Source organism: Triticum aestivum, chromosome 1A (assembly GCF_018294505.1).
Source record: "Triticum aestivum cultivar Chinese Spring chromosome 1A, IWGSC CS RefSeq v2.1, whole genome shotgun sequence".
Classification (NCBI taxonomy): domain Eukaryota; kingdom Viridiplantae; phylum Streptophyta; class Magnoliopsida; order Poales; family Poaceae; genus Triticum; species Triticum aestivum.
Genome location: NC_057794.1, coordinates 297,328,379 through 297,352,827, shown reverse-complemented (window position 1 = coordinate 297,352,827; position 24,449 = coordinate 297,328,379). Strand labels below are relative to the sequence as shown.

Sequence of the window (24,449 nt, the reverse complement as noted above, 5' to 3'; positions counted from 1 at the left end):
TCCGTTCTCCGGAATGATGGAGCGAGCAACTGACTTATTGGAAATAATACATACTGATGTATGTGGTCCGATGAGTGTTAAGGCTCGCGGCGGGTATGGTTATTTTCTGACCTTCATAGATGATTTGAGTAGATATGGGTATATCTACTTGATGAAACATAAGGCTGAAACATTTGAAAAGTTCAAAGAATTTCAGAATGAAGTGGAAAATCATCGTAACAAGAAAATAAAGTTTCTAAGATCTGATCGCGGAGACGAATATTTGAGTTACCAGTTTGGTCTTCAACTAAAACAATATGGAATAGTTTCACAAATTCATGCCACCTGGAACACGACAGCATAATGGTGTGTCCGAATGTCATAACCGTACTTTATTGGATATAGTGCAATCTATGATGTCTCTTACCGATTTACCACTATCGTTTTGGGGTTATGCATTAGAGACAGTTGCATTCATGTTAAATAGGGCACCATCTAAATCCGTTGAGATGACACCGTATGAACTATAGCTTGGCAAGAAACCAAAGCTGTCATTTCTTAAAGTTTGGGGTTGCGATGCTTATGTGAAAAAGTTTCAAACTGATAAGCTCGAACCCAAATCGGAGTAGTGCGTCTTCATAGGAAACCCAAAAAGAAACTGTTGGGTACACCTTCTATCACAGACCCGAAGGCAAGATATTTTGTTACTAAGAATGGATCCTTTCTAGAGAAGGAGTTTCTCTCGAAATAAGTGAGTGGGAGGAAAGTAGAACTTGATGAGGTAATTGTACCTTCTCCCGAATTGGAAAGTAGTTCATCACAGAAATTAGTTCCAGTGATTCCTACACCAATTAGTGAGGAAGCTAGTGATGATGATCATGAAACTTCAGATCAAATTACTACCGAACCTCGTAGATCAACCAACCCTTGAGGCCTTTCTCTCCTTTCCTATATGGCCCATTAAGGCCCAATACGAATTCCCGTAACTCTCCGGTACTCCGAAAAATACCCGAATCACTCGGAACCTTTCCAATGTCCGAATATAGCCTTCCAATATATCGATCTTTACGTCTCGATCTTTTCCGTCCGAATCATGTTAGCAATTTCCGCGTTTTATGATTATGAAATTTGGCAAATGGATGTAAAGATTGCATTCCTGAATGGATTTCTGGAAGAAGAGTTGTATATGATGCAACCTGAAGGTTTTATCGATCCAAAGGGAGCTAACAAAGTGTGCAAGCTCCAGCGATCCATTTATGAACTGGTGCAAGCCTCTCGGAGTTGGAATAAATGTTTTGATAGTGTGATCAAAGCATATGGTTTTATACAGACTTTGGAGAAGCCTGTATTTACAAGAAAGTGAGTGGGAGCTCTATAGCATTTCTAATATTATATGTGGATGACATATTGCTGATTGGAAATGATATAGAATTTCTAGACAACATAAAAGGATACTTGAATAAGAGTTTTTCAATGAAATACCTCGGTGAAGCTGCTTATATATTGGGCATCAATATCTATAGAGATAGATCAAGACGTTTGATTGATCTTTCACAAAGCACATACCTTGATAAAGTTTTGAAGAAGTTCAAAATGGATCAAGCTAAGAAAGGGTTCTTGCCTGTGTTACAAGGTGTGAAGTTGAGTAAGACTCAATGTCCGACCACTGCAGAAGATAGAGAGAAAATGAGAAGTGTTCCCTATGCTTCAGCCATAGGCTCTATCATGTATGCAATGTTGTGTACCAGACCTGATGTGTGCCTTGATATTAGCCTACCAAGGGAGGTACCAAAGTAATCCAGGAGTGGATCACTGGACAGCGGTCAAGAACATCCTGAAGTACCTGAAAAGGACCAAGGATATGTTTCTCGTTTATGGAGGTGACAAAGAGCTCATCGTAAATGGTTACGTTGATGCAAACTTTGACACTGATCCGGACGATTCTAAATCGCAAACCGGATACGTGTTTATATTAAACGGTGGAGCTGTCAGTCGGAGCAGTTCTAAACAGAGCGTCGTGGCGGGATCTACATGTGAAGCGGAGTACATTGCTGCTTCGGAGGCAGCGAATGAAGGAGTCTGGATGAAGGAGTTCATATCCGATCTAGGTGTCATACCTAGTGCATCGGGTCCAATGAAAATCTTTTGTGACAATACTGGCGCAATTGCCTTAGCAAAGGAATCCAGATTTCACAAGAGAACCAAGCATATCAAGAGAAGCTTCAACTCCATCCGAGATCAAGTCCAGGTGGGAGACATAGAGATTTGCAAGATACATACAGAACCGAATGTTGCAGACCCATTGACTAAGCCTCTTCCACGAGCAAAAAATGATCAGCACCAAGGCTCCATGGGTGTTAAAATCATTACTGTGTAATCTAGATTATTGACTCTAGTGCAAGTGGGAGACTGAAGGAAATATGCCCTAGAGGCAATAATAAAGTTATTATTTATTTCCTTATTTCATGATAAATGTTTATTATTCATGCTAGAATTGTATTAACTGGAAACATAATACATGTGTGAATACATAGACAAACATAGTGTCACTAGTATGCCTCTACTTGACTAGCTCATTGATCAAAGATGGTTAAGTTTCCTAACCATAGACATGAGTTGTTATTTGATCAATGAGATCACATCATTAGGAGAATGATGTGATTGACTTGACTCATTCCGTTAGCTTAGCACTTGATCATTTGTTTACTGCTATTGCTTTCTTCATGACTTATACATGTTCTTACGACTATGAGATTATGCAACTCCCGAATACTGGAGGAACACTTTGTGTGCTACCAAACGTCACAACATAACCGGGTGATTATAAAGGTGCTCTACAGGTGTCTCCGATGGTACTTGTTGAGTTGGCATAGATCAAGATTAGGATTTGTCACTCTGATTGTCGAAGAGGTATCTCTGGGCCCTCTCGGTCATACACATCACTATAAGCCTTGCAAGAATGATAACTAATGAGTTAGTTACATGATGATGTATTACGGAATGAGTAAAGAGACTCGCCGGTAACGAGATTGAACTAGGTATTGGGATACCGACGATCAAATCTCGGGCAAGTAACATACCGATGACAAAGAGAACAACGTATAGTGTTATGCGGTTTGACCGATAAAGATCTTCGTAGAATATGTAGGAACCAATATGAGCATCCAGGTTCCGCTATTGGTTATTGACCGGAGACGTGTCTCGGTCATGTCTACATAGTTCTCGAATCCGTAGGATCCGCACGCTTAAAGTTCTGTGACGATCGGTTTTATAAGTTTATATATTTTGATGTACCAAAGGTGGTTCGGAGTCCCGGATGTGATCACGAACATGACGAGGAGTCTCGAAATGGTCGAGACATAAAGATTTATATATTGGAAGCCTATATTTGGATATCGGAAATGTTCCAAGTGAAATCGGGATTTTATCGGAGTACCGGGGGTTACCGGAAACCCCCTGGGGGTTTAATGGGCCAAGATGGGCCTTAGTGGAAGAGAGGAGGGGCTGCCAGGGCAGGCCGCGCCCCCCCTCTCCCTCTAGTCTGAATTGGACAAGGAGGGGGGAGGGCGCCCCCCTTTCCTTCCTCTCCCCCTCCTCCTCCCCCTTCTCCTATTCCAACTAGAAAAGAAGGGAGTCCTACTCCTGGTGGAAGTAGGGCTCCTCCTGGCGCGCCTCCTCCTGGCCGGCCGCCTCTCCCCCCTTGCTCCTTTATATACGGTGAGGGCACCTCTAGACACACGAGTTGATCGTAGAGATCTCTCCAGCCGTGTGCGGTTCCCCCTTCCACCATAATCCACCTCGGTCATACTGTAGCGGTGTTTAGGTGAAAGCCTGCTACGTAGCTTCATCAACATCGTCACCACGCCGCCGTGCTGACGAAACTCTTCCCCGAGCTCTACTGGATCGTGAGTTTGCGGGACGTCACCGAGCTGAACGTGTGCTGAACGCGGAGGTGCCATACGTTCGGTACTGAGGATCGGTCGATCGTGAAGACGTACGACTACATCAACCGCGTTATCATAACGCTTCCGCTTAACGGTCTACGAGGGTACGTGGACGACACTCTCCCCTCTCGTTGCTATGCATCACCATGATCCTGCGTGTGCGTAGGAATTTTTTTGAAATTACCACGTTCCCCAACAGGCCATCCTCGACCACATCGAGACCGGCAACACGCCGCGCCTCGAGTACCCGGCGCGGCCATCCTTCTCTCACCGCCGGGGCAGCTCATGGATGTCGCGGCAAATGGAGGCGGTGACTTCCTCATCGCCGGGCTTCGGTTCACGCTCCTACGGGTCGCCGGCGCTCCGCCCCGTCAAGCCGGAGCCGCAGGAGACACCGCTTGGGCGCCGCACCCGCAACGACGCCCTCGTCATCAACCAGGGTGGTCGCCCATCCCCGCGTTCCCTCCGCCTAGTCCGGCCGAAGACCGATCCGGGGCTGCTCCCCGTGAAGCCGGAGCACGCGGAGATGGGCGCCGTCGACGAGACCGCCCTCAAGTGGGCGAAGGCGGATTACGTCCGGGAGCAGGTGGCGCGCCAGCGCCGGGCCTACGAGGAGAAGGCCCGGCATCGCGGACGCGAGGAGGGCGTCGTCGTCGTCCTCGACAGTGACGAGGAGGACGAGCCCGGGCCATCCAACCCCCCGCGCGTCGGCGACCCTGGTCAGGAGTGCAGTAGGGACGGCGGCAACTCCGGCGGGACGCAGGGCGGCGACGGCGACGACGACGGCGGCGACTACACCCAGTTCTACAGGCTCCTCGGCATGTAGAAGGCGGGCGGCGGCCGCAGCGTAGTAGGGCTAGGCGTAGTTTGTATATTTTTCTGTTTTTTATACAAATTTGAATGAGAAATCTCCGAGTTTGTGTCAAATTCATATCAGATCGTCGAGTTTGCGCGATTTTGGAGGCGACCTGGGGTGACGATTGGGAATGCAATCGTCCTCACGCCGAAAATAAACGTCGATTCGGTCTCAGATGGCGCTTTTTCAGCATCGGCCGAACGGCTGGAGATGCTCTTAGTCTTAGGTGTAGCGTTGGTCTATCTCTTGTGCCCCGGGTTATACCCTAAAAGAAAAGTGCACCTGGTTATGAATTTAGGATAATTTTTTTTCCTTTCGTCTTCCCCGTCCCCGTCAAAATCCATCTCTTCCCACAGCGACTTTTCCTCTGCGCCGTCCCGTTGAGAAATTTCCTCTTCTTCCCCGGTGCCCTAGCTCCAAGCTGCCGCCTTGCCGTGGCACCGCCCACGCCTCACACCCCTAAGCTCCCAACCCCACCCCTGTCACGCGCGTCGCCGCCTCCAACCTTATCGCGGCACCGCGGCCCTGCCGTATCCCCCAGCCGCCGCCGCCGACGCCGCCATCTTCGTCATTAGTTTGAAGGTACGAGCTTCTTGTTATCCAGGGAATTGCTCCCACCCTAAGTTAGCCCGCAGGAATTTTGGGCGCGACAGCCGACGCACCATCTAGATCCGGCACTAGAAACTAGGTTTGTGATGCGATATGCCGGTCCCCAAGGATGGAGATTGTGTCGCGGGGGATGTAAATACTGCTTCTTTTGTTTGGCGTCTTCGATGGGTGTGACTGAAGCTGTGCGTGTGAGCAATTCTGCCCACACGCCTGGACTTGTGTGGTCAATCTGGCGCCTTTTCTGAATCCAGGTCGAGATCCTTCAGTTTGCCAAACAAAATTTTATGGCTGGATGAGGTAGTGAGCTGATATGCGAGGTCAAACTGTCGTCTTTTGCTTGTTCTTCTGACCTAGATCAGTGGAGTTTCTTCAAGTCATATATATAAGCGTGCTGAAAAGGGCTAGGTCAATTTAGCGCACCTGTTTGCTTATTTGGTTATGTGTTTGTGAATTTGGCATGTTGCTTTATGTGGTGGGCTGATGCGCTATAATTATCACCATCAACTCTTACCACTTATAGATGCAAAGCCAAGTTACTGTAGATTTCACTTCACATGGAGCTGCTGCAAGTCCCATATGCTAGGATGCCTTTTTTTTTCCTTTCTATGGATATTTGGCCTTATTCGCTCAGCACTGTAGCTTCTCTTGATGTTATTCTGTACATACTATAAATTCAAGCCTTATCTTTCCAGTTGCCTAACAGTCCTTCTACCATTGTAAAGCTAGGACATCTTTGCATCCATAAACTGACAGAATTATGGTTGCGTACTTATTTTATACTCCGTCCGGAAATACTTGTCATCAAAATGAATAAAAGGGGATGTATCTAGATGTATTTTAGTTCTAGATACATCCATTTTTATCCATATTGATGACAAGTATTTTCTGACGGAGGGAGTACCATTCAGATCTCTATGCAATTATGATTGGTTAAGTTTTATGCAGTTTTACCTTCCCGTTGTAAAGCTATGTTATGATGTTAAGTCATTTATCACCACTATGCCCTCTGCATATTTCATCTTTAAGTGCTTGCTTTCACTATTCGTTCAAATTACTATGACTAATTCTTGCACTGGACTTGCACTCCAAACTCCAAGTTCTTCCCGATTGATACTCTGTTTATGCAGTGTTACATGCACCATGTTTCTTTGTGCCAATTACATAGTGGTAGTGTTTCATCTGAATGAAATACAGTAGGTGGGAGCTCTGGATGAAACCGTGAGGATCTTATTAGTTTAGTACAGTTAATAGATTTGAATCTGGTAACCTACCTGTAAACAGTCATTTGACTACAAAAAATTATACCTTTTCTTGCACTTGTGAACAACCTACAGCAGTTTTCCGTAGGTCTAAGTAGCAACATGAGCATTTATCAGCAATATCTCAATTTTGAGGTACGCACAAGCGAGAAGGTTATGCATGTGTCATAATCAGACAGCTAATGGAGTAATGGAATCGTAGGGCGCCCCACACCTTCTTTGCTACCTCTACAATTTCTTTATATTGATGGACCTTTCTTTATGTAGACTGATGGATTATGATAACTCTAGAAGACACAATCAAAGTACTTCCAAAAAGAGGACTCGTTTCAATTCTGATGATGGAAAGAGGAAACGGCTAAACTACAGGCAGGATGGCGGACATATGTCCTCTCAGCCAATAGAAACCGTTTACAGGATATTGTGCCCAGGAAAAAAGATCGGCGGTGTCTTGGGGAGAGGTGGTCATGTTGTTAAGGCCCTTAGAGACGAGACTAAAGCAAAGATACGGGTTGCTGATTCTATTCCTGGTGCAGATGAGAGAGTAATTATCATATTTGATTACCAAAATAACTCCGAACAAGCTAGTCAAAATATTTCTAATATTGATGGCCCAGAGAACATGAAGCCCCATTGTTTTGCTCAAGATGCGTTGTTGAAGATACATGATAAGATTGCTGCTGATGAAGATTCCAACGATGGAGTTACCTGTGAGAATTCTGAAACTGCTGGTGATGTGACTTCCCGAATTTTGGTTCCAGGCAATCAAGTTGGCTGCCTGCTAGGAAAAGGTGGCTCTATTATACAACAATTGCGAAATGATACCGGTGCAGGGATCCGGGTCTTACCATCCGAAAACCTTCCTCAGTGTGCACTTAAGAGTGATGAATTGGTGCAGGTAAATTTGTTTTAGTAGCAAAATATCCTTTGTTGTGTTGTGTTCCAACTTGTAATGCCTTTTGCTTGTATTGATCTCCAGGGACTTTTGTATTGGTTTTGTTTAGCTTAGATTTGGATTCATTACTCTACTGTATCATTTTATTTTACTATAGAAGTTCTCTGTTATGTTTATATTCTCTGTTAAATTCCTAAATAGTTGGATTTTAGAGTTTGGTATCTGGCATGGGTTAATTGATATAGCATGTACTTCCTCCGTTCCTAAATATAAGTCTTTCTAGAGATTTCAATATGGACTACATATGGAGCAAAATGAATGAATCTATACTCTAAACCACGTCTATATACATCCGTATGTAGTCGATATTGAAATCTCTAGAAAGACTTATATTTAGGAACGGAGGGAGTAGTTTATTTTTAGATTATAGTTTACCAAGATATTTGCCAGTTCAGTTAAAATAAGATATCTGTCACTTACAACATGCTCTTTTTTGTGTGCTTTATTATCTTTAGACATGAATAATATTGATGCATAATTGCTTATATCATGTCAGATATCTGGTGCACCTTCTCTTGTAAGAAAAGCTCTCTACGAGATATCTACTCGTCTCCATCGGCATCCTCGTAAAGAAAATCCATCTCTTGAAGAAATTATAGATGCAAGCACACAAAGGAAGCGCGAGTCCCCACCACCGCTACCACATGAAAATCACATGTTACCACACCTGCATGTGGATCATCCACCACCAATGCCCTTGCTTGATCCATATAGAAACGGACCATTGCAATATCCTGTTCCTGAACCAGAAGAGTTTTCTATTAAAATTCTGTGCGCTTCTGAGCTTATTGGACCTGTTATTGGCAGAAGTGGGGCAAATGTTCGGCAGTTAGAGCAGCAGACTGGTGCTCGCATTATGGTTCAGGAATTGCACAAAGATGCTTCTGGAGAAAGGTTGATTGTTATTTCATCCAAGGAGGTAAGATGTAGATGGTTGTTTAAATTGCTATATCTCCTTATCATACCAATCTTCACAATTGAGTCCTCACAGTTTTATCTCCTATGTATTTTTTCAATCCAGATTCCGGCTGATCCAGTATCCCCAACAATTGAGGCACTTATTTTGCTCCATAGTAAAGTAAGTGAGAGCAAAGTAAGTGAACCTTCAGTAAGTGCACCTTCAGAAAGTGCACCTTCTGAGGAGCACAAATTGGTTACAAGACTTGTTGTACCATCAAAAAAAGTTGGTTGTATTATTGGGGAAGGTGGGAAGGTAATTACTGAAATGAGAAGGCGTATTGGGGCTGAAATCCGAGTTTATTCAAAAGCAGACAAACCAAAGTACTTATCTTTTCACGATGAGCTTGTGCAGGTGATTTATATTCAATTGTATCTGCATCAAGTTGTCCATATTGTTTCAATATATCTGCCTTTTTAATGTTTTTGTTTCTTGACTTGTTATTATGCTGTTACATGTGTTCCGAGCTTTCAGGTTTCTGGGTCTCCAGATATTGCAAGAGAAGCCCTCACAGAGATTGCTTCGAGGCTTAGAAATAGAATCCTCAGAGATGGAATTTCCTCTTTTGATGGTCCTCCTGCTGATATATTTCCTAGCAGGGATTTCACACTGTATGGAAGACCTGCCAATCCACCATATGGAAGGCTTGCCAATGATACCCCTTATGGAAGGCCTGCTAATGATACCCCTTATGGAAGGCCTGCTAATGATTCCCCATATCAAAGGCGGCTTGCCATTGATCAACCATACGGGCTTGCCAGTGATTCACTGTATGGAAGACCTGCCAATGATCCACTATATGGAAGACCAGCCAATGATCCACCATATGGAAGACCAGCCAATGATCCACCATATGGAAGACCAGCCAACGATGCATCATATGGGAGACCTGCCAACGATGCATCATATGGGAGACCTGCCAACGATGCACCATATGGGAGACCTGCCAACGATACACCATATGGGAGACCAAACAATAAACCCCATGATTCAGTAGATTATTTCTCTAAAAGAAGAGAGTATCCTAGTGGAAGTCCATTTGCTAGCGACGCTCCACCATCTGCTTCTTATGATAGATATGCAGCATCTGCTCGCTTGCCTACTAGAGAAATGCCCTTGCCTGTTAGTCCTGGTGCTGATTATATGTCGCATCGTTCTTATCATGACCATATGCCTACTGATAGCTATTCTAGTAGAGGCATGCAGCAATTAGGCCTCTCAAGAGCTGGGAATAGTAATATGCAACAATTAGGCGTCACCAGAGCCGGAAATTCCAATGCTTATGATTACACTGAGGTACAGTTTAATGCGTCAGTTCCCCTGTTTTGCAAATGGCCCTCACCTCATAGTTTTCATTGGAAACCTGAAACTGTGTAGTGTATGCAATTTTTCCATAACTGGTTGGGATTTCTGAAGAGGGAAAAAAATATCCGTAGGTTTGCGTAGGTTATACTGATCTGCATTCATATCATTCTAGCTGTCACTTCTGTGCACTATAACTTGTTGATGTTCATTGTTTTCTTGATTGGTTGACGGTCTTTACTTATATTATCAACTTTCCTTGTCTGGCTCTGTTCATGCTGATTCACATGCGTGGACATGTGCATCTGAATATATTTGGTTCTCATTTGCTTCAGTGCTGAATAGATTCAAATTTCACTCTTCAGGCTGCCGGGCAGATGCATGGACGTGAGGATTATCAAAGAGTGGCAGATGTTACAGGGTATGTTTTCGCAGCTCGTCTCCCTTCTGAAATGCTACGTGGGAATTGTCATTGAGAGATAATCCTTTTGGCAGGTATTCAAGTAGCTCTGTTGAACTGAGGATTCCAAATAGTTCTCTGGAATCTATTGTTGGAGCTGGTGGTGTCAATCTAGCAGAGATCCGCCAGGTACCAGCTATGCTCTGATCTTTCTGAACTACAAATGGGACTGCGTCATCCATTGAGCCAGTCTTCATTATTTTATTCCCTGTAATAGTTTAGAAGTTTTTCTCATGTATAAGTTCTCAATCTCAGATCTCTGGTGCAAGAATGAAGTTGCTTGAAGCCCGCCCTGGTTCTTCGGAATCCATCATGGAGATCCAAGGTATGCCGGACCAAGTGAGAGTGGCGCAGAGCCTTCTGCAAGGCTTCATTGGTGCCAACAGCCAGAGCGTGCAGCCATCCCAGTCTTCTCGCGACGTCCATTACCCAAGGTGGAACTAAACCCTAGAGGCTTGTTGTGAAGAACAACAGAACACCGTGCAAACTCCAGGTCGATTGCCAAGCTGCCACATTAACTAGGTTGAGCGGTGTAACTTAGATCATGTTTGTTGACCAAAATAATCTGGGCTTTGGTTATTTCCAAGGATGTACTGCTAAACGTGCTTGTTTTCTTAGTCTTTTTACCCCCTTTTGAGTGAAATACATCTGATGACAAGAGTTGCAAGTACTCTGTAGTCATTGTACACATGGAACCTGGATGGTTGAAGCTGTTGTTATATGCAGTGCTATTTACGAACTTCACACAGTCACATACTCACATCTGATTTTCTCCGAGACTGGCCTGACTCTTGCTATTTTGCTGATTGTGTTAGGAGGCCATAGTTTCGAACTTAGAATTCTGTTTGTAGCAGCAATTAAGCTGTTATTGGTTATTGCACTACATGAAACAACATTAGGTCTCCATTACCCTTTGTCAGCTTATATTATTGTCCATCACTAGACAATGCTTTGTGATTTGCTACCGAAAAAATGTATTGCTTTGTGCTCAGTAGTAACAATTATCTTGATGTATACATTTACCACATAATGGATGGCAATTAAGGTAATTTCCCGTTTGCCTTTGTGGGGTGAACAGCAAATCAGTCCATAACTGGGTTTCTAGGGCGAACATAAAACATTTTAATTTCATTATTAGTTTCAAAATATACATTTAAATTTCACAGATCATACCATCATCTTGAACCCTTTCTCCCGCTCATTTTGCAAAACGAATCTGAAGGTAGACAGTCATAAGGCTGCCTAAGAGTACATAATGGCACATGTGGAATTCCAAAAGATAAAAAGACCCGGTGAAAAGGCAAAAGAACCCAGTAGGGTAACTAATATTCAAACAAGTTTAACATTGATTCTTTTTCTTGAGCTTTCCTTGGCCAAAAAATAGCACAATTCTTCTAGCAAAGATCAAAGGCAGCATGGCCCTGGTCCTTGGCCTTTCCTCTTGAGTCCCAATATATGACACCTGCAAAACGCAACACCTTGTCTCTATGGTCATGTTATGCGTTAAGAAAATGCAACCCCTTAATAAATAATAACTACTCCCTCTGTCCCTAGTGTAGTGTAGTGTCAAAAAAAGCATCTTACATTATGGGACGGAGGGAGTACCATAAAATACTTCAAAGGCATTTCCTGAAGGCAGCAAGCATGTCACCCTTCTACCCCCAGTCGCACCAATCAACATCCTTTGTTCCTAAATATGAGACGTTTTGGCGGTTTGAACGCATCGGCGGCGCTGGGGGTATTCCTGGAACTTCCCTGGAATACCAAAGATTCTCGTGTAAAAAAAATATACTACATGTATTATACGGTGATGATTTGGCCCATGACTCAATTGCAGCCCAAACTGCAACAGCGGCAGCCACGCACGAAGCGAAGGTATTATCCAGAGTCCACTTTCCACACACTCGTTCATTGAGCGGTTCATTGCCGAGCTCGATCTTCTACAGGATGGAAAGCAGACAACTTTGCAGTCAGCCCCTTGGGAGATGAGGAAGGCACATGCAAGACCAAAAGCTCCCCCGCAGGGGTATGCCAAGATACACACTGATGGAGCGGTCTATCGAAACCGGGGCGGCTCGGCCGTTGCTATCTGCCGAGATGATGCGGGCAACTATCTAGGGAGTTCCTCCCTGGTCATTGATGGACAGATTGATCCAGCCACTCTTGAGGCAATTGCGGTCAGAGAAGCGTTGGCGTTCGCGGAGGATCTTCTTGTGCATGATCTTATTATTTCCTCGGACTGCAAGCAAGTTGTTGATGACATTATAAATGGAAACCAGGGGCACTACGGATCCGTCATCACAGAGATAAAACTTCGATCTACTAGTTGAAGGAAATATGCCCTAGAGGCAATAATAAAGTTATTATTTATTTCCTTATATCATGATAAAAGTTCATTATTCATGCTAGAATTGTATTAACCGGAAACATAATACATGTGTGAATACATAGACAAACAGAGTGTCACTAGTATGCCTCTACTAGACTAGCTTGTTGATCAAAGATGGTTATGTTTCCTAACCATGGACAAAGAGTTGTCATTTGATTAACAGGATCACATCATTAGTTGAATGATCTGATTGACATGACCCATTCCATTAGCTTAGCACCCGGTCGTTTAGTATGTTGCTATTGCTTTCTTCATGACTTATACATGTTCCTATGACTATGAGATTATGCAACTCCCGTTTGCCAGAGGAACACTTTGTGTGCTACCAAATGTCACAATGTAACTGGGTGATTATAAAGGAGCTCTACAGGTGTCTCCAAAGGTACATGTTGGGTTGGCGTATTTCGAGATTAGGATTTGTCACTCCGATTGTCGGAGAGGTATCTCTGGGCCCTCTCGGTAATGCACATCACTTAAGCCTTGCAAGCATTGCAACTAATGAGTTAGTTGCGGGATGATGTATTACAGAACGAGTAAAGAGACTTGCCGGTAACGAGATTGAACTAGGTATGGGATACCGACGATCGAATCTCGGGCAAGTAACATACCGATGACAAAGGGAACAACGTATGTTGTTATGCGGTCTGACCGATAAAAGATCTTCGTAGAATATGTAGGAGCCAATATGAGCATCCAGGTTCCGCTATTGGTTATTAACCGGAGACGAGTCTCGGTCATGTCTACATTGTTCTCGAACCCGTAGGGTCCGCACGCTTAAGGTTACGATGACAGTTATATTATGAGTTTATACATTTTGATGTACCGAAGGTTTTTCGGAGTCCCGGATGTGATCACGGACATGACGAGGAGTCTCGAAATGGCCGAGACATAAAGATTGATATATTGGAAGCCTATGTTTGGATATCGGAAGTGTTCCGGGTGAAATCGGGATTTTACCGGAGTACCGGGAGGTTACCGGAACCCCCCGGGAGCTATATGGGCCTAAGTGGGCCTTAGTGGAAAAGAGAAGGGGCAGCCCAAGATGGGCCGCGCGCCCCTCCCCTCCCTTGGTCCGAATAGGACAAGGAGAGGGGGCCGGCCCCCCTCTCTCTTTTCCCCCCTCCGCGAATCCTATTCCAACTAGGATTGGGGGGGGGGGGGGAATCCTACTCCGAGAGGGAGTAGGACTCTTCCTGGCGCGCCTCTCCTAGGCTGGCCGCACCCCCCCTTGAGCCTTTATATACGGAGGCAGGGGCACCCCAGAGAAACACAAGTTGATCCACGTGATCATATTCTTAGCCATGTGCGGTTCCCCCTTTCACCATAGTCCTCGATAATATTGTAGCGGTGCTTAGGCGAAGCCCTGCTGCGGTAGTACATCAAGATCGTCACCACGCCGTCGTGCTGACGGAACTCTTCCCCGACACTTTGCTGGATCGGAGTCCGGGGATCGTCATCGAGCTGAACGTGTGCTAGAACTCGGAGGTGCCGTAGTTTCGGTGCTTGATCGGTCGGGCCGTGGAGACGTACGACTACATCAACCAAACGCTTCCGTTGTCGATCTACAAGGGTACGTAGATCACACTCTCCCCTCTCGTTGATATGCATCACCATGATCTTGCGTGAGCGTAGGAATTTTTTTGAAATTACTACGAAACCCAACACTAGTTTTCATTATAATTTTATTTTTGAGGGGCGAGCCGTCAATGGTGAGGCCCATAGTTTAGCTAAGCACTCTCTTACTCTCGGTCCGGGACGCCACGTTTGGTTGGCCAATCCCCACGATCCGAATTGTATCCCACTACATCAATAAAGCTTAGCTTATCCCTAAAAAAAACGCACGAAGCGAGACACGGCCGAGCGGGCGTCTGGTTAGGCGCGCGACTCGTCTGCAGCCACTGCTCGTCTCCCTCCCCAATCCCAAATCGATCCCCTTTCCCCTCTTCGAGCACTGAAGCCTGAAGGCAGCGGCGACACTGCTCCAGCGCCCAGGTCCGGCCGGCCCTCTCCTGCGCCGCCGTCTGTGTGAGATTTCTATTGAGCCAAGGCTTGGCATTTAGGGGGCATGATGAAAGTGAAGACTCGCTAAATAAAGGAAATTTCCTTGAGCTTCTAAATTGGCTAGCAGGAAATTTTGAAGAGGTTGACAGGGTTGTTCTCAAGAATGCTCCACAGAACTGCAAGATGACTCACCATGATATACAACAAGAGGTGATCAAATGTTGTGCACAAGAGACTACTAAGGCCCTGTTTGGTTTAGCTTTTATCGACGGAGCTACTTTCTTGCATGGCAGCATTTTGTCCACTTCATCTATTTGCTGCTTGGCACAAGAGAAGTTGGTTAGGCTTGCTACAAAGTTTTATGCTTCCGATTTTACAAGTGATGAACTGGCAAGACTTCCATGGCAACTAAACATGTATGTTATTAATGTGCGTAGAGATGAAAGGTTTCAAAACCTGAAAAATCTGTGTCAGCTTTCAGTTATGCTTGTTGAGACAAACAAGCATGAACTATATCATATTGTTTACAAGCTTCTTAAGTTGGTATTGATTCTCCCAGTAGCTACTGCTAGTGTTGAAAGGGTATTCTCTTTAATGAGCTATGTGAAGAATAAGTTAAGGAACAAAATGGGTGATGAATATTTGAACAATTGTTTGGTTACATTTGTTGAGAGAGAATTTTTCAATCAAGTGAAGGATGAAGATGTCATCAATCTCTTCCAGAAAGGCGACCGCAAAGTTATATTGTAAGAAGGATATCATCACTTTATCAATCAAAAGGTACTTATGTATTCATGTTGTTATGGTCTGATACATTGAAATATTGCTACTGCCATTATCCTAGTATTGTTTTGTTCATATATTGCTTGTGGTCTGTTGTTTGGTTCATATACTATGTTTAGAGCAAAAAAAAAAAAATGGGTGAATACCCAGCCTTCATTTCCTGGAGCCGCCACTGTTTGAACGTTTCGGCAGTACCTCTCAACAACCTGAAAAATAAAAACGCATGAATGATCACTGTTGATGAAGTAGGCCAGCATTGATCTTAACACATTTGCAAGCTGACAAGTTCTTGTACAATGGATAGAGAGCTGAAGGCACTAGACAGCCAAGAACTAACGACTCACAGCCAGAGTCGGTTTCAACAGAAACAAGGCAGTGACAGCCAAGAACATCTCTCATGCTCATTTAAACCAAAGGAAACCAACAGAAGAACAAAATCAGCAGTGAGCTTATACTCGACCGAACAGAAAGAAACCCTACACAGTGGCATGCCACCGTGTTGTGTTATTATTTTTCTGCTGCTTTGTTACGGTGTCGTCTTTTTTCACCTAAAGGAACAGCGACGTTCTTCCTTTTGACACCTCTGGAAGTTCCAAAGCCCCTGGGCCAAGACAGGTTCTGAAAAAGGAATAAGTGAAACTTCAGAGGGAAACACTAATGATGGTAAGAGTGGCATGCACAGAAATGATTCACAGGGACATGTTTGGCATAACACAACAAAGAGCTCAAAAGGTTCATCTGCACCAATTGTCATAAGCAAGTATAACTTGAAACAAAAGCTACCTCGTCAGCTGAAAGCTCCACACCTGCAAAGTTACCGTCTTCAGACGCTGCCCACTTTAGCTATCCGGGCAGCATATATCGCATCAGCTAGTACTATAATTGGTTCATGTTGACCTAGTACAAGTTTTGAGGACATTAGAAGTAAACATCAGCGCCTCTAGGTGAGATCATTGCATCAAACGAGGTAAAAGTACATCACAAACAAATTCACCGTGTATTTCAACCTATTATATGTATGACCATCTACAACAAACTTAAATAAAACAACCTGAACCTTACGATCAGGTTTTAGTCGCAGTGAACAGATGGAACATATATATTAAACTGTGCACTAATTTGTCATTTTTTCTATTTAGTACATATTTCGATGGACACGTCTGATCTATATGTATGAGGAAGTATCACTTCTTCGGAAAAGTGTCTGATGTATAACAAAAGAGAACTGTTTTTTGTTCGACTGCTTAGGCTGGTTAGTTATGTTGTTTGTCTTGCAGGATTATCTGGTGCAGTTTCACGTGCTAATACTTTCACATTTTCCGTTCACTCCCAATTGGAAGAGACAAGAAGCCATTTGATTTCCAAGGGAATTAGCATCTGTACGGCATTTCACCACTATGAAAAATAAACTTACTTGCATAGCTAGAGCAAAGCCATAATTAATTATGCCTTCTCTAGCTTTAGTTCACCGTTCACGTATAAAAATCTAAATAAATTGGTAGTTTCAATAAAAAAAAACTTCATTTCAGTGCTTAAAATTACAAATAGCATGCTTCTTCGGTTGATGCTAGAAGTGTATATTGTGTAATCCTGTAGCATGGACTGAAGTGCCATGAGTGTTGTGTAAGAAATACTACAGCCATCCAAAGTTAATTGAACCGTTCTCTGTTTCAAAGTTAATTAAATCGCTCTCTGTTTCAAATTGTTTCATATTTATCAGCTGAATTTGTATATGCCTATTGATTGTTGATCTACCAGATGTACAGTGACTTTTTTATATATCTGAATGGTATTAAGTTCTACCCAAGCAGAAGTGCTGTTACAATTGGACGGCCATCATTGCCGCAAAAACTGTAAGTTAGTCTATTCATTTCATATGATTTATTTTACTGGGGTTATTACTGGGGTTAGCGAAACATATAATAAGGATACAGAAAAACAATGTATGGATCATTCTGCTGCTAGAAAGTTGCAAGATGTTCCAGGTTTCAGCAACCTATGCTTGTCAGGATCACTGAAAGTTCGATTGTAATGTACTACATCTTGGCCGTTCTAATTTTTCTCCGACATTGTACTCCCTGATTTAGTACAAAAGTTACAAATCTGTACTAAATCAGTGACACTTATTTTAGGACGGAGGGAGTATTTAATTGAGATCATGCGTGATGCGTCAGCGAGAAACTGGCGCAGCGAAGTGCCACACCATAAGCTTCTACTGTATGCTATGGTCCATGGGCTTAACAGAACAATTCTTCCACTTCATTGGTTTAGTATACTCATGTCATTCAAGAAAAAAATGGTGTGCCGTATATAGGCCATAGCAGCCATCCAAGCATATAGCTTGATTACATCAGCAAACTGACACCTCAATGGCTCCATCTATCCACTGAAACATCCAAGCAAAATTCTGAAAACCAGATAATGGAGTTGGTACACATGGCAGAAGACGATCTTCTCAACGAGCACTATTAATCCACAAATATAAGAGCGAGAATCATGTTGAGGCACAACTTTCGCTGTTGTGCATTGACTCTGCATTCAGAGGTGAAACTAGTTGGTCAGTATCTTGCGTCCAACAAGTGGAACACTATACACACTAACATCATAAAGAAAAATGTCAAATCAAGATCAACATTATGTAACTAGAAGAGAATAACTTCTTTTGAAAACATGTAACTAGAAGTCTAGAACTATATTTATTTGTCACCACTCGCAAATTTGAAATGAATTCCTGAATATATTGTACTCCCTCCGATATCTGAAAAGAAGACATAAATTTTGTTCTGAAGTCAAACAGTGCAAAGTTTGACCAAGTTTGTAGAAAACAAGAACTATGATACCAAATTAATATTGATATATTCTTTTCATATGCCTATGATATTGCATTTTTCTCCTCTCGGTGTTGGACCATGAAAATCAAACAAGATAATTAACTTTGGTAGTTTGGTTAATCTATAAACTTCTTTATAGGCTACTAAATACTAGTGGTGCGGGTATAGTGAGTAGAATCACCGCATAAAAAAGGAAAGTAAGGCAAGGAAGCCTGCATAGACTAGAAAGTTACAAAAGAAAAAGATATGTAGCATCACAATGATCATTTATACAAACAAACTAAGAAGGCAAGAGCAAGCTAATTAGATTAAGTTGACATACAATAAATAATTGATATGTTAACGACGTATTCAAAATGACACTGAGTTGACATAGGTATAAAGTTTTTTTAAAAATAGGCATAAGACAGACACTAAGCTGAGAACAGTATACATATTATTTCAACAAAATATAGGCATAAGGCAATCAATGTGCAATCCACAATAAAAGTCTATTTTCCTTGAAAGAGGGTGAACACCCGGGGCTCGATGGAGTACATCTACAAGCATGGAAATCACACATGAAACCTGTAGAAAGTTATGGAAGCGTCTCAACCCTCCAACAGGGAGAGCCCGCAGGTTATATTGATCGAGCGAGGGTGTCTCGCGAGGAGTACAGAAAGGTTCGGTTGGAATTCAACCAACCAGAGATATTACAGAGAGAGATAGGGACAGAAGGTTAAACAGAAAAGGACTCTATCTATGGCGCAAGACAAGTCCTTACTGTCAACTACTCCCTCCGTTTCTAAATACTTGTCTTTCTAGGCATTTCAACAAGTGACTACATACGGAGCAAAATGAGTGAATTTACATTCTAAAATATGTCTACATACATCCGTATGTAGTAGTCATTTGAAATGTCTAGAAAGACAAATATTTAGGAACGAAGGGAGTATATCCCTACAATATCTCATGTTTAACGGACGCGGAGGAATTGATCACGAGCCCACAGGCTCTCGGAATCTATCCCACTCGATATGTCGTCATGATTCGTTTTACCAAACACACGTGACCGCTGCAGGGCCCAGCAGACGAGGTGGAATAGAAAAAGAAAAGGAGAAATTCTCCTGGACGGAGGGCCAGAACGGCATGTCCATTCGAGGCCGTCGCGAATTGGCGTCGGAGCCGTCGCTCGGGTCGTCAGCGTATTCCTGATCCGTGGATCAGTCTCCGGTAACGACGTCACTGGGTTGGAGTAAATGCGATATGGGTAGCTGGGTGTAGCTTGCTCCTACCTCTCCCCGCTGCCGCTCTGGTTCTATCGAGGGCGGCTCGGCGGCGAAACCTAGGGTTGCTAACTCTCTCGTCCAGCGCGCATGGAGTTCTTGATGCAGCCATTCAACAGGTGCGAATCTATCCATGTCTGTGCTTTCTCGCCCGCGATTTGGGTTTAGAGATTCTGGAGATCTAAATCTTAGTGCTGCCGGTGTGTGTGCAGTAGAACTCATAAGCCACAGGCATCTGAAAACTCCATAGAGCAGATTGATCCAAAGACCCCTGGCTGGACACGAAGGTATGAAATTTAGGCTCGCACACAAGTGCGTATAAATGAAAAAATGCTTCAGAACGAATCTCTGGCGTATGTTATAAGATGAGGACACAACTAAATTTGATAAACTGCGGAAAAATAGTTGTGGTTGTCATGATCGCATTGTGTGCAAGTGCAAGAGAGGTAGTGTATTACAGAAATTGAATACTACAAATATAATCAGCAAGGGACAGTAAATATATTCAGTTTTCCTAATTTTCAGTCATCTGTCTTTCAATTCGCTTCAGGTCGATTTTTGTAACTGTCCGATCCGACACGAATCACAGTGCACCGCTGTGCCTCATTTATTCCTCTGCCCGTGCGCGTGTCGGGCTTGTTTATTCTTGGGCTTCATTCGGCCATGAGCTCTTCAGTTCAATTATCAATTATAGTGAATCTTCAGTTTAGTTCAGTCTCCAATTTCAGTCATATTCCGTTAAATTTCTTCAGTCATATTCAGTTCCTCTTTGTTCTCCAGTCTCCCAATTAGCTTGCCTTCAGTTTTGTGTAGGTCTCTGCTTCGATCAATGAAGAAATTCATCATCAATCTTCTGTAGGTGTGTCCTCATTTTGTCCTATGGTGTTCGGTCTTTCATTCTATCATTAATCTTTTCTTCATTAGCTTGCCTTTAGTTTCAGGGTTCTCTGTTTTCCACTGTTATTCAGTCTTGTCCTTTTTAGCCAATGTCTTCGGTTAATTCTATCATTAATCTTTCTTTTTCAGTGTTTCATTTCGAGTGAATTTGTCTTCCAGTGCAAATTATTTTAGCCCTATCCTATGATATTTCCAGCCTTCTTCTTAGTGGATTGTTCTTCAGTAATCTATTTCTTTCATCAGTCTTCAGTTCAAGTGTGGCAACCATGCATTAACTTCTTATTCAGATCACTATTTATCATTATAGATCAGGGTATGTGTGTGCAGTGTTTAGTTTTCAGGTTATTACAACTACTTGTCAAGAGAAGCATTTAGCTCGTCACGGTTCAGTTTAGACATTATCTTCAGTTTTTGAGACATAAGATTCTGTCCTGTTTTCTTTTAAGAGCACAATTGCTGATGCGGATGCCGTGAGAAAGATATAACAGAGCTAGTGCAGCTCAAATGACAAACTGCAGCTCATATATAACAGATCCATCTACGTATATTTAATTATTCTTCAGTTCCATCTCAAACTATTGCGTGCACTAAGCCACCCCGACGGCTTAGTTTAGTGCAGATAATTTGCAGTAAAATACTTTATATTTTAGCATGGTTTTACTTTTTTTCTCTCAGCTTGGTTTAGTTCTTAGTATCAGTTAGCGTGTTTTAAGTTATTTGTATCAGGCATCAGTCATGTTTCTTCAGTCTGGTTTCTTCATAATTCATTTTACTTTTGTGCTATTCATTTTATTAAAAATAATTTGTGAGTTGGCAACTGACATTTTTTTTACTTCTCCTTTTAGACAGACGGCAAAAAGACCAGAAATAACCTTTTAAGGTAGCTTCCAGCCTGACAACCACCCCGACCGCAGGCATGGTTGGGCTACGCCTTGGGGGAGGTATCATAAGCACTGTCGCGTATAAGACAGTAGCAGATGGTCGTATCGCCTTCAACAAGGATGGGTGTGGTAGGAATTCATGGAGGAGAACGACCTAAAGGTTGGCAGAGCGGTGCTAATCACCATCAGGAACAGTGCACTGGACGAACTGACACATGATGGTTGTCGTCAACCCGATCTAAGATGACCATCAGGGTCAATGCTAAAGTTGTCACCGCCTTTTGTTCTGCTGTGTGTTAACTATGTGGCGCCGCAGTTTGATGAACTATGTTTGTTTTCTCTTATTTTGTTATTGCGGTGGTATGCACCGTCAAAAAGTATGTAATATGGAGTCTGAAACTTTTTTTATGATTTCGTGTGGTACTTGATTCATAGGTTATCAGTATTTCCTAGTATCTATTTTTTCCAGCAATTTCAGTTCTGCTACGACCATAGTTTTTGCCTTTTTCATTTTTGATGTAGGTTCTAAATGCTAGTCCTCTGTTTATCCAGTCTTAATTTTATGTCATTGGTCAGTTATTAGACTCTTTTTTGTTAATGTCAGTATTTAGTTTTTTTTTGTCCATTCAGATGTGGTTTTTCCTATGTTCTTTAGTTACTTGGTGGAGGGCTGGAACAGGAGAGGCTGTGTGTTTAGTTTTCTTCAGCTTTGTTTTTCTTTTTGGAATTTTTGCACCAAGCATTTCATTGCTGGGAGTAACTTTCAATTATCTGAAATTCAGTATACTATCAAAGGACCCAAGTAAGTTCCCCTCTTACTCGAAGCACTCAAAACACTGCTATATATTCATTTTTTTTAATTCAGCGCACTAACATAAAAAATATTTTTATCCAATCCAGCATACAGGGAAAATGGAAGCTCAGGCAAAGAAGCTGGATGCTCCTTGTGCCAGTCCTCAGTCTGCTATGCCGGTAAAATCTAATCCTCCCATCATTGTTTTTTATTGAAGTTATTTGTCAGGTTTTCAGTTTCTATATGTTTTATTTTTTAGAGTTTTTCTATGTGTTTTTTATCAGTATGCAGTACAAGTAGTAACCTCATTTTGAGTTTAATCTTCACAATTTTGGCATTCCACAGGGGTAATCTGCCACTAGTACTCATCATTTTGTTTGAAAAGAAATGGGAATTTAGATGCAGTCAAGTTCTTGTGTTTTCCAGTTTTTGTTTTGAGTCCTTTTTTTTTCTTTTTTGATAAGACGCACATAGCAGTAGGTGTTACCCATGTGCTCTCCTTTTTTGTATAGAAATGGGAGGAATTCACATTTACTTTTCTTCTTTTTCAGATTTTTTCATCTATGTTTTTTCAACCTACTAAGATTATCTTCTCTGTTTTCAGTATTTTTGTTCTCTGAACTTTCGGGGTCAGTGGTGGAAATGAAAGGCTTGGACTGGGGTACTATACCAGGGGAGGTCGGGGGCTGTAGCATGGCCCACTGACAGGGGAAAGTAGGGAAGACGTGAGACTTTTTTTTGTGTGTTAACGGGTTGGCTGGGCGGCCCGTTAGGTACAGGACGACACGCTAATCAATCGAAGGCAAAGAGGCCGGTGTCGACCTGATCCCAGGAAGGAAATTGATGCTTTTTTTAAACTGAGTTTAGACCGAGTACTCAGTGTAGACACCTGTCAAACCATGTTTGGAACAAAAATGGCCTGAAACAAATATAAAAACAGACGTCTGATGTTTAGTCACTCCCAATATATTAGGCTTGAATATTTCTGTAGGATAGAAGATGACTGGTAGTTCTTGATGCTTACGTCATGCATAAAAAAATGGATTCCAACAATTGACATGCAGCAAGTAATTTTGAAGCTGTACATAAGTTGGAAAACTCTGATTGTCTGTAATGAATAATTGTGTTCAAAACGATTTATGTTATATTTCAGAGAGAACGCGTCGTACGAAGGGCTGAGTAACAACATAACAAGATTCTGCATGATTTGTCGTCGACAGGGACACACGACAGGGACACAAGCGGACAACATGCCCTCATCACGGGGATGTGCCAAAGCAGCCATGGAAGCCAGGGAGATGTACAAATTTCCGTGTCGAAGGGCATCGCCGAAACAACTGGAGGAGGAGGTCGTATGGATCAAAATGGTTTCTTTCTCACTGGATCTAGTGTCACCAGCTCCAAAGACTGCTCGCTGGGTGGGTTGCTGGCGATGTAGGTAAGTCTGAACTTAGCCCTGCCAGCTTAGAAATCTACCTCTTGATCTTCAGAAGCCCATCGCTTGTGCATCTCAGGAAGGTGCAGCTTCAGAGTCATCAGTGAATCAAGGGACACAATCTCAGCCAAGCAATCCAAGTGTATATCTGGGCGCTGCAGTCCTTGCATGGAACAAGAGGCAAAATCTCGTCATAGCCTACGGACGAGGACGATGCAGACATGGCTAGGAAGAGGTGGAGCTGCTGGCAATGGCTCGAGTGGGTTCTGGTGGAGCTGCAGAATGGGTGAGGTGTCGCCTGGATGGAGGAGATTATGAAGGAAACAATTCCTTACTTAACACTATCTTAAATTTCGTTTCCTTATTTGACACTGAAAAACTTTTCTTATGTAACAACGAGTCTAAATTTTATGCCTTTTATAACACTTTCGTCTATTTTGAGCCTAAATGACAACTGAAAAGATCCTTTTGTCCCTCATGTGATATGGGTGTGTGCGGGGCAATAACGCACGCACGCAACATCAGCGCGAGGGCAGTAGCACACACAACACACAGCAGCACGCACACACGCAGCACACACACACACAACACACTCACAGGTAGCAGCACACACGCACGCATCAACAACACGCAGCAACACACACGCAGCAACACACACAGCGAAGTAATATACATCCAGTATTGTAGTAAGTTCTTTCAAAATTATATCATACATGATTTTCTCCTTCATAAACTCCGCCACACCAGAAAAATATTCCTGCCTCCGCCACTGCACGCACCACGCATGCACACAACAGCATGCACGTACACACGCAGTAGCAAACTCACACACAGCAGCACGCGCGCGTGCAC

General features: G+C 42.9%; 1 protein-coding gene and 1 long non-coding RNA gene across 6 annotated transcripts; both read left to right on the top strand.

Moving 5' to 3' along the window:
* The first annotated feature begins 5,076 nt into the window (after positions 1-5,076).
* On the top strand, positions 5,077-11,074 carry LOC123046870 (KH domain-containing protein At4g18375). Its single transcript, XM_044470313.1, has 8 exons — positions 5,077-5,361; positions 6,915-7,545; positions 8,099-8,521; positions 8,624-8,914; positions 9,035-9,856; positions 10,228-10,283; positions 10,358-10,451; positions 10,578-11,074. The coding sequence occupies exons 2-8, from the start codon at positions 6,919-6,921 to the stop codon at positions 10,764-10,766; spliced, it is 2,502 nt and encodes an 833-aa protein (XP_044326248.1). The 5' UTR covers positions 5,077-5,361; positions 6,915-6,918; the 3' UTR covers positions 10,767-11,074.
* Positions 11,075-19,412: 8,338 nt separating this feature from the next.
* On the top strand, positions 19,413-24,022 carry LOC123046856 (uncharacterized). Of its 5 annotated transcripts, none has more exons than XR_006422651.1 (6): positions 19,413-19,710; positions 19,804-19,878; positions 21,334-22,171; positions 22,270-22,341; positions 23,383-23,600; positions 23,677-24,022. It is a non-coding gene; the product is annotated as an uncharacterized lncRNA (long non-coding RNA). The 5 variants fall into 5 exon arrangements; XR_006422653.1 differs by having other exon boundaries at positions 23,316-23,600; XR_006422654.1 differs by having other exon boundaries at positions 21,334-22,341; positions 23,383-23,596.
* The last annotated feature ends 427 nt before the right edge of the window (positions 24,023-24,449 follow it).

Excerpts from the sequence above, each read along its gene's own strand:
- LOC123046870 (XM_044470313.1), top strand. The coding sequence starts at position 6,919 with ATGGATTATGATAACTCTAGAAGACACAATCAAAGTACTTCCAAAAAG. Across the intron at positions 8,915-9,034 it reads TTCACGATGAGCTTGTGCAG|GTTTCTGGGTCTCCAGATAT; the intron begins GTGATTTATATT and ends CCGAGCTTTCAG. Across the intron at positions 10,284-10,357 it reads AGAGTGGCAGATGTTACAGG|GTATTCAAGTAGCTCTGTTG; the intron begins GTATGTTTTCGC and ends TCCTTTTGGCAG.